This window comes from Quercus lobata, chromosome 11, assembly GCF_001633185.2.
Source record: "Quercus lobata isolate SW786 chromosome 11, ValleyOak3.0 Primary Assembly, whole genome shotgun sequence".
NCBI lineage: Eukaryota > Viridiplantae > Streptophyta > Magnoliopsida > Fagales > Fagaceae > Quercus > Quercus lobata.
In genome coordinates this window covers 4,020,490-4,035,745 of record NC_044914.1, presented here as the reverse complement: position 1 = coordinate 4,035,745, position 15,256 = coordinate 4,020,490, and the positions used below count along the sequence as shown (strand labels likewise).

Here is a 15,256-nt window from a genome sequence, read left to right as displayed (position 1 = left end):
CAATATTCATTTTTCCCTTAGTGTTTTTTCTTTCTCTTCACCACAAATTTACTGATAGTTATTTTCTCTAGAAAATCTCTTTTTTTTCTCTCTTTTTCACTACCCCTTTCTTCGCAACCTACCCATTCCTTTTATAATGAAGTTCTGGTCTTCCCGAGGAACCATTGGTTCCCCTGTTTTGCCTTCTTGTGAACAGAGCCTGTTCCATGCCTATCACTCGGTAAGTCCCATTTCTCGTTTTTCTCATTCTTTCCTTCTTTCAGCTTTGATTCATTTGAAAGTCCCTGGTTGGCTACCTTCTTTGGGATGTGCTGAGGTATGCCCTTCTCGGCCTCACCGTTTGGCAATTCCACTTTTCCCTTTTTTTCCTGTCTGGGCAGAATCCTATTCTGCCAACTTGAAAGCCGCCTGTCACCATTCTCTTTTTCGTGTTTCTTTGTTCTGGTTCCCCGAGACTCTTTCTGCTTGTACCATGAGAAGTCGCTGGGTTTTTCTGGCGCTTGTGTTCTTTTGCTTTGTTTCTTATTTTCTTTTTCTGTCTTTTCCTTTCGAGCTGTCCTAGTCTTCTTTTGACTGTGTGCCTGGAAAAATCCGCGCCTCTTGATGATTGCTGAGGATCCTGACTTCTTAACCTCTTACCGTGGTTTTCTTTTTCTTCTCGATACTTCTTCGTCTGGGCTTCAAGCCTCCTGGGCCTCTTTATTCCTTTGTGGTCCATTTGCACCTGCTTCTTTAGACTTACCTTGTTCTTTTCCTTTTGGGCCTGACTCATTCTTTTGGGCCTCCCTTACTATGATCATTTTTAGACCTCAACAAGGTCTTATCATGAATTTAATTAATAAAATCTACCAGTAATGTGAGAGTAGAGAGTACATATTAATAATATTTTGAAAGTACATAATAATTTTTTTTTTTTGAAAAGCAATATAAGACATTGATGCACGTAGCTGGCTCAACAATTTTCGAGGCTTTAATCGAAAATTTTTGGGGAAATTTTTTATATTTAAATAGTAATTAAATAATATTAATTTTTTTTTTTTATATTTTTAGTTTTATTTATTGTGTGATTTAATAAATTAGTATTATTAAAATATAAATAAGTTAATATAATATATATCAAATTATTAATTGATATAATAATTAATAATAATTGATGAATTAAAAATTTGCATTAAAAAAAAATATTAATTTGAGTGGGTATACATTGAGTGTGGCCCGTGTGGGTGGATTAGGGAGTTTGTAGCTGTGTTGGTGGGGGTTAAATTGTTTTCCACTTTTTTAGATAATAAAATATTATATACTCAACAATTGCACTGTGCCTTGCATTGCTAAGTCCTGTCATTTTATCAAGTACAAAGCTTTGTGCAGTGTGCACTGTCACTGTGCATTGGCATTAGTGCTGTGGAGTGTGAGTAGATTGTGCGAGTGTAAGAGCAAACCCAGCGTGTTGTCCTTGTCGTCAATCAAGTAATTAAAAAATGTAACTTAAAATGAATGACTGAGCTTATAGAAAAAGATCACGAACCAAGACTCAGCGTGTTGTGCTTATCCTGTCAATTAAGTAGATTAAAAAATATAACTTAAAATGAATGTCTGAGCTTATGGAAAAAGATGAAGAATCAACACAAAGAAAAGAAAGGAAAGAAGATAGATAGAGAGGCAGACAGATTGCAAGATGAAAGATTTTTTCTTTTGATTTAGAAATTTATAATCTTTATTTTAGTATGTTTTAAGATAATTGTATTGTATTATTAATAAATTTATCTAGTATTAATTTTGATTTTAATATATTTTAAGAATGAGTTAATAAATTTGTTTCTTAAAATTTAATTTTATTAGTTGAAATTTGGTTATTTTTGTTTTTTTTTTCTATTTAATTTTCTACCTTTTTAGATATAATGAGATTTTTTTAATGCATTTTACTAACTAATAAAAAGATTAAAATATTTTTTATAATTAAAATATATAAATAAATATTACACATATATATTTTTTAAGTGAAACTTTCTTTTATTTAGTAGCTTTAAATAATTGATTCAATTGTATCTACCGTTCAGTTGCCCGTAGTAATCTAAAATAATGTAAAACCCTCGTGGGCCATCACTAATCAACTGGAGTAGATCTGGAATCCACTAATGAATAATGTAGTCAAAGCCGTGTGGAGCCAGATGTGAAAAAGCTTGTTAAAATGAATGACTGAACTTATAGAAAAAAAAAATCAAGAATTAAGACTCAGTGTGTTGTCCTTGTCCTCTTAATCAAGTAACTTATGTAAAATATAACTTAAAATGAATTTAAAATGAATGACTGAGCTTATAGAAAAAGATCAAGAGTCAACACAAGGAAATGAAAGGGAAGAATATAAATAGAGAGGGAGAGATGAAAGATTTTTTCTTTTGATTTAGAAATTTATAGTCGCTATTTTAGTATATTTTAAGATAATTATGTTTTATTATTAATAAATTTATTTAGTATTAATTTTGATTTTAACATATTTTAAAAATGAGTTAATGAATTTATCTCTTAAAATTTGATTATTTTGTTAGTTGAAATTTGGGTTTTTTTTTCCTTTTTAATTTTCTGCATTTTAAGATATAATGAAGCTTTTTTAATGTATTTTATTGACTATTAAAAAGACTAAAATATTTTTTTTTAGTTAAAATTTATAGATAATTATTATACATACATATATATATATATATATATATATATATATGAATTTTACTAATGTGTGCCTTTAAGGCATATATTAATTTTCATTTTTAAAAAAATTTTCTTCAAAAATTAAAAAAATAAAGGTAACTTTTTCAATCCTTAAAAAAATATTTTCAAAAATAAAAAATTTAGTATATACATATATATATATATATATATATATATTTTTTTTTTTTCTTTTCCAAGAAAGACCTTCTTTTATTTGGACCTTAAATAGTTGCATCAGCCGGCCCTATAGAAATCTAAAACAAAGTAAAATCCTTGTGGGCCATCACTAATCAACTGGAGTAGATCTGGAATCCACTAATGAATAGTATAGTCAAAGCCGTGTGGAGCCAGATGTGAAAAAGCTGACAAGGAAAGAAAGACGGAAACATTAATTAAAATCCCACTAGGAATATACCATCCAAAAGAGAATATGCTGTAGTCAACTCAAGTCCACGCCCTGTGGAGCCAAAAAGTAGAAAGACTTGCAGGTAAATTATAGGCCTTGAAGCAAAATAGTAGCTGATTAAAGCATTTCTCTTCTGGCAATTCACTTCTCTTCAACTATCCTGTATTCCTATAGCAATTTATTACTAGATTGAGTGAAAGAGAGATCATATGGCGGACTTACTTCTTTCTGCCTTGGTGAGCACTGTGGTGGGGAACTTGAATACTTCTGCACTTAAAGAATTTGGAGTTGCTTGGGGCTTGGGAGCTGAGCTCGGCAATCTTAAGAGCACGATGTCTGCCATCCGATCCGTTGTCAAATATGCAGAGGAGAAGCAGTGGAACAATGAAGTTATCATGGATTGGCTGGGAAAGCTCAAAGATGTAGCTTGTGATGCGGATAATGTTCTGGACGAGTTTGCAACTGAAGCTCTAATGCGAAAGGTGGAGAGAGAGAAAGCTGCGACAAGCCAAGTAAGTAGATTCTTTTCTCTTCCAAACAGACTTATATTTCGCATGAAAATGGCACATAAATTGAAGAATGTGAGGGATAGACTGGATGCCATTTCTAGGGAGAGATCTTTTCACTTGGGAGAGGGAGATATAAACATGGAAGCTTTTGATGTAGAAAAAAGACAAACTGGCTCATTTGTGAATGAAAGTAAGATTTATGGAAGAGATGAGGAAAAAGAAAAGATCATTAAAGTGTTGCTCACTAATGAGTCTGATGATCAAGATAATCTGGCCATTTATGCTGTATGGGGCATGGGGGGCTTGGGTAAAACAACGCTTGCACAGTTAGTCTACAATGATGCAAGGGTGAAGAGCCATTTTGAATTGAGAATTTGGGTATGTGTGTCAGATAATTTCCAGATAAAAAGGTTGCTAAGGGCGATCATAGAGTCTATTGATCGAGGTGCATGTAGTATTTTCGAGTTGGATCCACTACAGCAACAGTTGCAAGAAAAATTGCGTGGGAAGAGATTTTTACTTGTATTGGATGATGTTTGGAACCATGAGGAATGGGACCCTCTAAAAGATATGTTGACGTGTGGATGAAAGGTAGTATGGTTATAGTGACGACTAGGATTGAAAGAATTGCGCAAATGATGGCCCCAATACTTCCTATACACCACATGGGATTCTTGTCAGATGATGATTCTTGGTCCTTATTTAAAGGACATGTATTTGGGATGGGAAGGGTAGAAGAGAAAACAGAATTGGAATCAATTGGCAGGAAAATAGTGAAGAAATGTGGAGGCGTGCCTCTAGCTATAAAGGCTCTTGGAAGCCTCATGTCCATAAAAAGTAGTAAGAATGACTGGGAATCAGTGGAAAAAAGTCAGATTTGGGATTCACCAATAGGTAAGGATTCCATCTTGCCGGCCCTCAGGTTGAGTTATCACCATCTATCCCCACATCTAAGGCAATGTTTTGCTTTTTGCTGTGTATTCCCCAAAGATCACAAGCTTGAGATGGATAAGTTGATACAACTGTGGATAGCTAATGGTTTTATTCCCTTCAAAGAACCATCAGAGTTGTATGATTTGGGTGTTGATATCTTCAATAAATTAGTATGGAGATCTTTCTTTCAAGATGTCAAGGAGGAGTATCCTGGCTATATAACGTGTAAAATGCATGACCTTATGCATGACCTTGCTCAATCTATTATGAGGCATGAATGCGTTGCAGTGGAATTTGTTAAAGATGTGAAGGTTGAAGGCAGGATTTTTCATATGTTTTTTGGCATGTTCTCATCACCAAACATTTCTTTGAATGAGGACCTATATAAAGTTCGATCTCTACGCTCATGCCTTGGTGCATTTGATGGTGAAGCTTCTCGGCCTTTCTTCTTTAAACAAAAGTATCTTCGGGTATTGGATATTAAACATATGGGTCCGGAAGTACCGAGATCAATCAACAATTTAAAACATTTGAGGTATCTTGACATGTCTAAGTCTGCTATCAAAGTTTTACCTAAATCAACAACCTGCCTCTTGAACTTGCAAACGTTGAAACTAGATGAATGCCGCTCTCTTTGTGAGTTACCCAAAGGTATGAAGCACATGAAAAACCTAATGCATCTTGGGATCACTAATTGTGATTCTCTTACTCGTATGCCTGAAGGAATGGGACAACTAAGTTGCCTCCAATCATTGAGCTTCTTCATTGCTGGCAAGGAAAAAGGTTATCAAATAAGTGAGTTGAAAGTACTAAACCTTCGAAACAAGTTGACAATAAAGGAACTTGATAATGTCAAAAATTCAGAGGAGGCCAAAAGTGCAAATTTGATCGGAAAACAAAATCTTTATTCACTAAGTTTGGTTTGGCAGAGTGACAATGAAAGCCATGTACCGGACCATGTTGAAGATGTTCTTGATGGTCTCCAACCTCATTCAAATCTGAAAGAACTGGCCATAAACAACTATCATGGTTCAAAAATTCCAACATGGATTCAAGATTCAATTCTTTGTGATTTGGTTCAAATTTCGCTCTATTGTTGGGAAAGATGTGAACATTTGCCACCTCTTGGCAAACTACCATTCCTCAAGGTTCTTGATATAACTGACTGGCATGCTGTGAAATATATTGGCAATGAGTTCCATGGAGACGGTGTAATTTCATTCCCCTCATTGAAGGAATTTAGGCTCCATAATATGCGCGATTTGGAGTAATGGAGAACAATGAATGGAATAGAAAGTTTTCCCTGCCTAAGCACATTAAGAATCACTGAGTGCCCAAAGTTAGTTGAAATTCCTATTATTCCTTCCATTACAGATTTGACTATGAGAAGCAACAATGCAATGTTAATTAGGTCAGTGATGAATCCCACTTCACTTTCTTCCCTTGTGATTGAAGACATGGATGATGAATTGACAGTTCTTCCAGATGGACTGTTGCAAAATCATAAGACGCTTAAAAAGTTGGAGATTTCCAAAATGCCCAATCTCAAGTCACTGACTAATCAGTTGGATAATCTTTCTGCGTTGAATGAATTTCGTCTTGAATGTTGTGACAAGATCGAAAGTCTTCCAGAAGGACTCCAGAACTTACATTCATTACGGAGACTTTCTATAAAGGAGTGTAATAATCTTTTATCCTTACCAATGAATGGTTTGCAGGACTTATCTTCACTACGGAGTTTATCCATTTCGAGCTGCTACAAATTCTGCTCTTTGTCGGAGGGAATTCAATATTTAATTGCACTTGAACATTTATATATCAACAGGTGTCCTAAGTTATTTTCATTGCCAGAGGGTATTCAACATCTAACTACTCTCCGTTATCTGTTCATCTGGTACTGTGAAGACTTATCTTCTCTGCCTAAGCAGATTGGATGCCTCACATCGCTTTCAGATTTGGATATTTGGAAATGCCCTAATCTAATGTCTATGCCAGACGAGCTACAAAATCTTACGTCACTCAAATTATTGATGATTGAAGGATGCCCACATCTGGAGAAGCGGTGCAAGAAAGACAGTGGAGAGGATTGGCATAAAATATCTCACATCCCCAAAGTTCTCATCATTCCTTATTCAGAGATACCATCATCGACGGGTTGGGGATCGCTACGAAAACTGAAATGTTGCTAAGTTGGTCAACGCTGAGATGGCAATGTTAACATTTATAAAGGTAATTTTCTCCCCCCCCCCCCCTCTTTTTTTTTTTTTTTTTCCTTTTAATGTTTATTCCTTATCTTATGAAATTGTATTTGGATTTTAATATGGATATTAATATATGCATTACTCTAATGTATGCTTGCAGTGAACTAAACTAATGATGCCTGCGGTGGACAATACAGTGGTACATTTACCTTCAATCTTTACTTGCTGCAGTGTTCAGATTTTCTTCTCTCTTTTTTTTTTTTTTTTTCCCCAAAAAAAAAAAAAAAATGGTTAATTCAATTTTGTGACACATTTGTCATTACTATTTGTATATTTATTGTATTTTAAAATTGCTATGGACAATCCGATATTTTTTTTTTGCTTGAGTTCTTAGAGATTTCCTGTTTGTCCAATCTCAATTGCCATTATCTATTATTAATGTGAGTAGGTGTGGCAAGTTTGTATAATGTTTTTATTTTATACAATTGTCATTATCTATTTGTCATTGTTTTTATAAAAATATTTTAGACTAAATGACAAAACTAAACCATTGGCACTCTATTTTTTGTTGATCCACACAGCTACACTCATCCATACATAAATAATGCACGAATTCTTTACTTAACCAATCAAATGCTTAAAACAATCCGTCAATCACTAACTTTACCATTCTTTTTCTTGAATCTAACTTTATAACAAAAAGTTATTATAATATAATAACAATAACAATAACAATACATACACATGTAACAAACACTCTGTATTTATTAATTATTAAATTATATAAAGTTATATTATATTTATACTATAAACGCACACATTCACACACACCACAATTCACACAAACAACATTATAACCAAAAAAAAATTGAAAAATAATGCACACTAACAGTATCACAATCAGAATTAAACACACACTTACACATACATAATATAAATTTATAATAAAGAAAGAGATACTCACAACTAATAAACACTCACTCTTAACTCTTAAAGCCAGCAATACTGAGATAGTCGAATAGAGAAGAGAGATAAGATTAGATAAGATTCATGATACTGAGATCAAAGAGAAAGAGAGAAAGATCGATGACCTATGTTGTTTGGTTTTGGGATGGGCAAATTTGTTTTGTTGCTTGATTTTGGGTTGAGCTAATATGTGATTAGGATGTGCAAGATTTAAATCAAGGTGTGCAAAAGTGTTTCCAAGATAAAATTAAACTAGTAAAAAAATATTTTATATATAGATAATTTTTTTCTTTTCCCAATACCCCTTGAACAATACGTAAAAACACAATGGTACATTACCTTCAATTTTTGCTTGCAGTCGGAGTTCAGATTTTCTTCTCTTTCTCCCAAAAAAAAAAAGTTCAATTCAATTTTGTGACACGCTTTTCATTACTATTTGTATATTTGTTGTATTTTCAAATTGTTATGGACAATCCGACATGTTCCACTATTTTTTTTCTCAAAAGAAGAAAAGAAAGGACTTTTTTTTTTTTTTTTTTTTTTTTTTTTTTTTTTCTAAACGAGCAAGAAAATTTCTCAAAACAAAACACAATTAGAAATAAGTCAAGTAGCTCATAAACTAGCCAAAAAACATGCAAAACAAGCAAAAAAGAGTTGCAACTCTCTTAGCAAAGCAACAAGCCTCTTGACCAGAACCACTAAATCAAACTTGAGATGCATAATTAGAAGCAGTGTTTCCCATCCCATATATAGAGGAGAAAATGGGCCAAAAAACCATATAAGTCAACCTTGTCATTAGTTCAGTCATACTAATTTATTCTATACTTTTTTTGTTTAGATCATAAATAGTGGGAGTATGAAAAATAAGATTCAAACCACATGTACAGAGCACAAAAGGATGCCCTAACAATTAAGCTATCACTTGAGATAACAATTTTTTTTTTTTAATTTCTTATACAACCATTCACTCTCTTCTAAAAAAGCTCCACATTACCAAATAAATAAAAACTAATTCACTTTTGATAATTCAATAATTACAATGGGGAGGAGGAATTTGAGCCCTAAATATTTTTATTAAAAACACTAGAAGGTATCCATTGAGTTATAAGGCTCTTGGCAAATAAAAATCATTATGGAATCAAGTCACAAGAAAATCTTGAACATTAGCAATGCAAAATCACCCTAAAAAGCTTGAACATTGCACATCTTTAAATTGAAAAGGAAATAGAAAATTTAATGATTTAACCATTATTCTATCACCTCCTTATGTGTGAGCCTAGACTTTCACTTAATAAGTGATTAATACCATAATCAATTACCAATTTATGCCAAAATCTTAAGTTGATAACAACTAGTGGGTTAGATTAACGTAATAATTATTCTAAAAAGTCTATTACATCATCCATATAAATACCAAGTCTTTTTTATCATAATATACAAAAATATTTATATCTTCTGCACTAGTGAAAACTAAAAAGAATTTGCCTTAAAATTTGGCAAGAAAGTGAAATATTGTAAACCAAGTTAGGTATAACTAAAGTGCGTTTACATTAATGGGATGGAGGACCACAATCCCTATCTTCAATTGCCGAAGTTAGTTACAACTTGGGTCATCCAACATCTCTACTACCGGAGCAAACTGCAAAGTTGAACAATGAGCAAGGATGAGATCATGAGCGAGAAAGTCCATAGATCAAATTTTTAATATGGATACGCACTAACCTCGTCATCTCCTTCAAAGTATATTCCATTGACTACACTGTTTAGCTGAAATTCCCACCCTAGATTGTTCTCAAGCAACTCTTTAAGTTTCCTTGTCTATAATAATAAAAAGAGAGGACATTACAATTTGTCTTAATAAGTAGAAAGCAACTACTTGCAATGAAGTGAAAGCTTAACAATCCCTTATGGGAGGTTTCACTCAAATGAAGGCTCAACAAACTCCTTTCCTATAGCCTATGGACCAAATGACTTCAACCAAAGTGTTAAAATGCATTAAAACTAATGTGGCTCAAATCGAGTGTAATGGCCCTTACATAACATTCAGAGTCACAGACAAAATTTTACCAAAACCAGCTGAAGCTACCATAGACTGTTGAAAAATATCAAATATTGACAACTTTTGGCCTTTATACCAGATGACAAATATTGACCACTATTGGCCTTTATGTCATGCATTTCAGCCATCACTAGCAATTACAGGCATGGCATTGATATCACAAATTCATATCAGGCTATCGGTCACCTAAACCAAGACAAATCAACTATTTTCCAAGGTAACCACCAAAATTTGACTCTTGACTAAAATACGATTTACACCCTTTAAGTTTGGCATTGCTATCATTTTGTCCCTCGACGTCTTTTCATTCTTGCTGCTAAACCACCAAATAATTACGCCCTTTTGAATATAAGGAGACAAAATTAACCAAAACCCAAAAATCAACCCATCCAAGCACGATTGCCCAAACACCTCTGAGCCGCCAAATCACCACTGTGTATGGCCAACCTAACAACAAACTTAAAGTCTAACCCAGGGTAAATCATTGCAACCACCCTGTAATGATGTCATATTTGAGTGGATTAGTAGCGAAAATGAGATAGACCACGATGGAAGGGGCACATTGACATTGATTTCATACTTAAGGGTGTAAATTACAAATTCTCATTGTTGATGGACCGCAACCCCAAACATACAAAGTGTAGATGGTAGTTTAGCCTTGATTGTATGTGTCCCACCATAAAGCATAGATGCTGAGGTCATTGATTCAATCTTATAAAAATACGTGAATTGTCTTTATCTATTAAAAATAGGAAAGTAAACATCCTTATTCAAGGAAATCAAAAAATGCATAATTCAATTTGCAAGATATCATCATAAAACAAACTTAAATTTTCAATATTCCATAAATGTATTAAGATCTAGCTATCCAGTATGAAATGAATCAAATGACACTAGAGATATGAACTTGTAATTGGTAAAAAACAAAAATTAAACATTCAAAATCAAAATCATAAATGATTGAGTTTGAATTAATAAGATTTTTGGTTTTTTTTTTTCCCCCTAGAGAGAGAATAAAGCAACATAGTAGGGGCTTTCAACAATTTTTGTAATTGATAATGTTGGTTTTATGAATGAACCAAATTTCCTTGACATGAATTTTTTTATAGGCAGATTTATATGTTATATACATGTATCTCTATAAAACCAGTTAAAATAATAAATACATAACATCTAATTCGCAGAGTAGAAAATCCATAATCTTATACAGACCAAAACAGAGAATCAATTGCTAATGCCTAAAAGGAAAGTGTATGAAGAGAAAATGAAAGCCTGACAAGTTGCCCCCAGTCCCAACCTCCAAACCAACAGAGAATCAAAATGAAGAACATGAAGAAGCAGGATTAGTGTTCATACCCACGACAGCAGATGTCCATCAACAGATGAGGCATCTAGCATCAATGAAAAGAAGTCCTGCAATTCCATTTAGCAATTCGTCAAAAATCTGTGATAAACTTACCAGTCTTCTTTAACAAGTAAAAATGTTACGATGGAAACATAATTCAATCAATGTGATTAAAACTGACTAAGCAATGCTTTTTTATTTCCTTTTAAGCAAGTTGCTCAAATTGACCGATAAATGTTGGTGAGTAGGTAAACAGTTCACTAGATCAATGAAAGCCTTGAAATCTGACTTGCCAATAAAAGTTTTGACAACAAGGGAAATTGTAAATTTGCACAAATGCCCGTTAAGCATGGCAGCACAATCATGCATTTAAACAATGACTTAGTAACCTCAGAGAGGTACCTTGCAAAGATGGTATAAAAAGCTATCAGCAGATAACCATGAATCATCCGATAGTGCAGATACCCCTGTTGATGCACCACTGGTATCTGTATGATCTTTCTCAAGCCCAAATTTCAGTTGATAGTAGATGACCTTACTGAACTGCATAGAATTCTATAAGTTGTCAGAGCTCTGTATAATACTAACATAAAAAAAAAAGGACAATTACATTTATTGAGTGTTAATCTATATTAAATGAAGAAAGAAAATGCAATTTTAATTTGGCAAATAGCCAAAAGCCATGTAGCTAATTAGTTGGCATTTCTTAGTGTTTCCAACCAAAACATCCAAAGTTCAAATCCCCCTACTCCCAAATATCAATGCATCAAAAATTTTAATTTGGCGAATCAAACATACTAGGAAATTCTATGCAAGTTAATTACAGATGTTGCAAAGTCAAAACCTGATAAACCAATGAAGCTTATTTCATGCCCAGTACCATAGTTTAATACTTCAATTTATAAGGGGCTACATAAGAATTAAAAACTTCAGCAAGAAGAGGACTTCAAAGAAGTAACTAAAATAAAAACTTTCGATAACACAAACTTATAAGTTATAAAAAAAGGCCAACTGAAATTGATTAGGCTTTTGAAAATTAGGGCAGAATATCAAACAACCTTACCCTTTCTTATTTAGTGTATTGTTGTTATTATTAACAAAGGAATAAGGTCCTATAGTCTATCAAACAAAATGGCCCCACATTGAGCACAATGATGAAACAGAAAACAAAATCATAAAAAGAAAATAGTTGGCAAAGGGTCGAAGGCTTTGCCGGGTTGACTTGCATCTTGGATATGCTTTAATAGTTACATTCCAAGCTCAATGGTGGCTCCAGGAAAATTTTTTCAGGGGTCATTAAAGGTTAAATTAACAACAAATTTTTTTAAAAATAGAACTTGAATATATTGAGTTATTGGCACACAAAAGATAAATAAATAAATAAATAACACACACAAATACATGAAATTTTACAATTTCCTTCTATGGGTTTTCATATTTTGAAATCTTTACATGATAGTTAATTATCAATTGTCAATGTAAATAGGTGTGACAAGTTTGTATAATGTTTTTATTTGTATGCAGTAGTCATTATTTATTTGTCATTCTTTTTATAAAAATATTTTAAACTAAATGACAAAACTCAACCCATAGGCACTGTATTAGTTATTGATCCACACAACCACACTCATCCATACATTATACATATAAATAATACACTAAGTGTCTACTTAACCAATTAAATGCTTAAACAATCAGTCAATCACAAACTTTACTATTTTTTTTTTTGGAATCTAACTTTATAATAAAAAGTTATTATAACATAATAACAATAACAATACATACACGCATGGAACAAACACTCTACATTTCTTAATTATTAAACTATATAAAGTTATATTGTATTTATACTATACACGCACATTCACACACACCACACGCCCAAAACCGCGCTTTGCCAGCCTCCTTGCGTAGATCGACTAGCATTATCCTTGTTAGCTGCCTTATCATCGATCTAGCCGGCTTCATCTTTGGACTCGCTATGCTTCTCATCTTGCCATAAAAAATGCGCAAATGTTGAGCCAAGATTGATCTGAGTCTTCTGGGAGCGAGTTGGAGATGGAGTCGTCAGTGATGGCGATGGAATTGGCGTAGATCCAAATATGAAGAAAAGGCAGAAGGTGATGGGTTTTGTGGGCATTCAGACCGGTTTGGATCTGTGGGACATCACGATCTACAAAATCAACCTAGACCCACGAGAGAGAAAGAGGGAGACGGAGAGGTGTGTGTGTGTGAGAGAGAGAGAGAGAGAGACGGATGGAGGGAGAGAGGGCAAGAGTTGTGGTGGATTGTCTGTGTGTGAGATGAGGTTTATGCGTGTGGGTAATAAAAAATTCTTTTTTTCTTTAACATCTAGCTACAATGAGCTACTAGAGATAGTAGCTACTGTAACACGCTAAAATTTTTTTAACTTCACCTTCCTTGCTGTGAATGTTCTAAAGCAGGTAGAGAAAATAGGAACAGATATAAAATGTTCATATTATTGAATGGAAAATAGAAAATCCTCGTAATGCTTGTATATCCTTACTAAATAAATAGAAGGAACTGTTGCCCTCACTCGCTTGCTAATGGACTATAGCATGAACAAGGGCATGGATTACATACCAAGTCTTTCTCATACTAGTGCTAGTGCAGATGAAAGCCTTTATGGGAGAGGAAGGGATTATTAAGGGCATCCTTGGTCTTACAGTGTCTTTATGCAACAAGATTAAGATTAAATGGAGGTAGAGGGAATGGGTCTAGTTCAGTTTTAATGGTGAAAGCCTCTTGAAAAAGGCTTAGTCATTGCCGAGCAACATGAGACAGGAGCTATAGTATCTCCATGAAAGTATAAAACCGAGTCATTCTTTCTAAAATACTTGCTTGAATGCAGGACAAGACTGGAACCAAAGCCAAGGGCCCGAAGTCTATCATTAGGACCAACAAGTCTACTCGCAGGTAGACCTTACCTCCCATTAAGTACAAACAAGATACAAAAGGATGGATCTAATGGCCTATTTGGATTGAGGTGGGAGAGATGAGGAGCAAGGGGGAGTCTAGTAGAGTTAGCCGGAAATTAAGCTAATTTCCAGCCAAGTCCCCTCTATTCTTCCTCTCTTCCCCTTAATCCAAATGGATCATAAGAGACTACTATTAGCAAAATTACTTTCTTTGCAATATATTGCCAATGTATTGATGGAACCAATGCTTTCAAATTGTAGGACCTGCTAGAGCAAACCTCAAACAAGACAATTGAGCATTTTTTCTATGAAGCAAACTAATGTGTAGATGCAACTTGTTATATTTTGCATATTAACCGTGGTGGTAAATTTGCTAGCTTTGATAAGGCTGAGCTTTTTCTTTATAACAGAACAATATATGTTAATGCATTTTCTTCTTATTATTGAAACAAAAGCAAAAAAGTACCGTCATCTAGTGAGTGTGCTCTCATAATCAGCATATTTAAAGATGGAAATACAATGGAACATGTTACAGATTGTTTTCATAATTAAATTACAAAAATTCAATCCCATTCATTGCTACATTTTAAACCAAAGAGAAAACATTGCAACTATCCTGTACCTAAGGACTATAAACTTTGCACTCCAGTCTTTTAACTTTTTCAGACAAAAATTGAAAAGGGAAAATTGAAAGATATTTATCTCGTGCTATTGATTTACTTGAAAAGTTAATTTATAAATTATATGATTATCATCCATAAAAGAGGTGGCCCCATCAAATTTGAGAAGACACCATCCTTTTCAAACAACAATAAATCTTTTGACACTTGTTAATGTACACTCCACTTGACAATTAATCCACAATTTCAAGAGCAATATCCACATTTTTTTGAGAGTACCCACATTTAAAACATTGAACTGATTCCTTAAAAAAAAAAAAAACATTGAAATGATTATGTGGTGGACCCCAGTGAAATGCCTAGTGAGATGCTGTGTAAATTTTTTCATTAAAAAATCTGGTAGCTGTAGCAGAACTCATCAGGATAACATACATAACTCATGCCCAATGTATGGTCAGTCAAAGTTGAATGTTCAAGATTAGGAAAGGTTGCAAGTTCATGATATGTTTATGTGCATCTGATCCTAAAAATCGAAGTAAATTATAATACAAGTATATTATAGCTGTATATTGGCC

The 15,256-nt window shown here is 33.5% G+C and overlaps 2 protein-coding genes and 1 long non-coding RNA gene across 4 annotated transcripts; 2 read left to right on the top strand and 1 right to left on the bottom strand.

The window, feature by feature from the left end:
- Positions 1-3,138: 3,138 nt before the first annotated feature.
- Positions 3,139-7,122, top strand: LOC115969039 (putative disease resistance protein RGA3). Of its 2 annotated transcripts, none has more exons than XM_031088600.1 (2): positions 3,139-6,780; positions 6,913-7,122. In XM_031088600.1, the coding sequence occupies exon 1, from the start codon at positions 3,319-3,321 to the stop codon at positions 4,204-4,206; it is 888 nt and encodes a 295-aa protein (XP_030944460.1). In that variant the 5' UTR covers positions 3,139-3,318; the 3' UTR covers positions 4,207-6,780; positions 6,913-7,122. The 2 variants fall into 2 exon arrangements, with proteins under 2 accessions (XP_030944460.1, XP_030944459.1); XM_031088599.1 differs by having other exon boundaries at positions 4,212-6,780.
- Positions 5,832-6,740, top strand: LOC115966297 (disease resistance protein RGA2-like). The gene has a single exon (XM_031085553.1). It carries the CDS (start codon positions 5,832-5,834, stop codon positions 6,738-6,740), a length of 909 nt encoding a protein of 302 aa, XP_030941413.1.
- A 2,376-nt stretch (positions 7,123-9,498) lies between the features above and the next one.
- LOC115968160 lies at positions 9,499-11,645 on the bottom strand. The gene is made up of 3 exons (XR_004086681.1): positions 11,525-11,645; positions 11,134-11,190; positions 9,499-9,536 (listed from the first exon to the last, which is right to left on the bottom strand). It is a non-coding gene; the product is annotated as an uncharacterized LOC115968160 (long non-coding RNA).
- Positions 11,646-15,256: the final 3,611 nt, after the last annotated feature.

Bases quoted from the DNA above. Each gene is read 5' to 3' on its own strand.
- LOC115969039 (XM_031088599.1), top strand. From the start codon at position 4,215: ATGGTTATAGTGACGACTAGGATTGAAAGAATTGCGCAAATGATGGCC.
- LOC115966297 (XM_031085553.1), top strand. From the start codon at position 5,832: ATGAATGGAATAGAAAGTTTTCCCTGCCTAAGCACATTAAGAATCACT.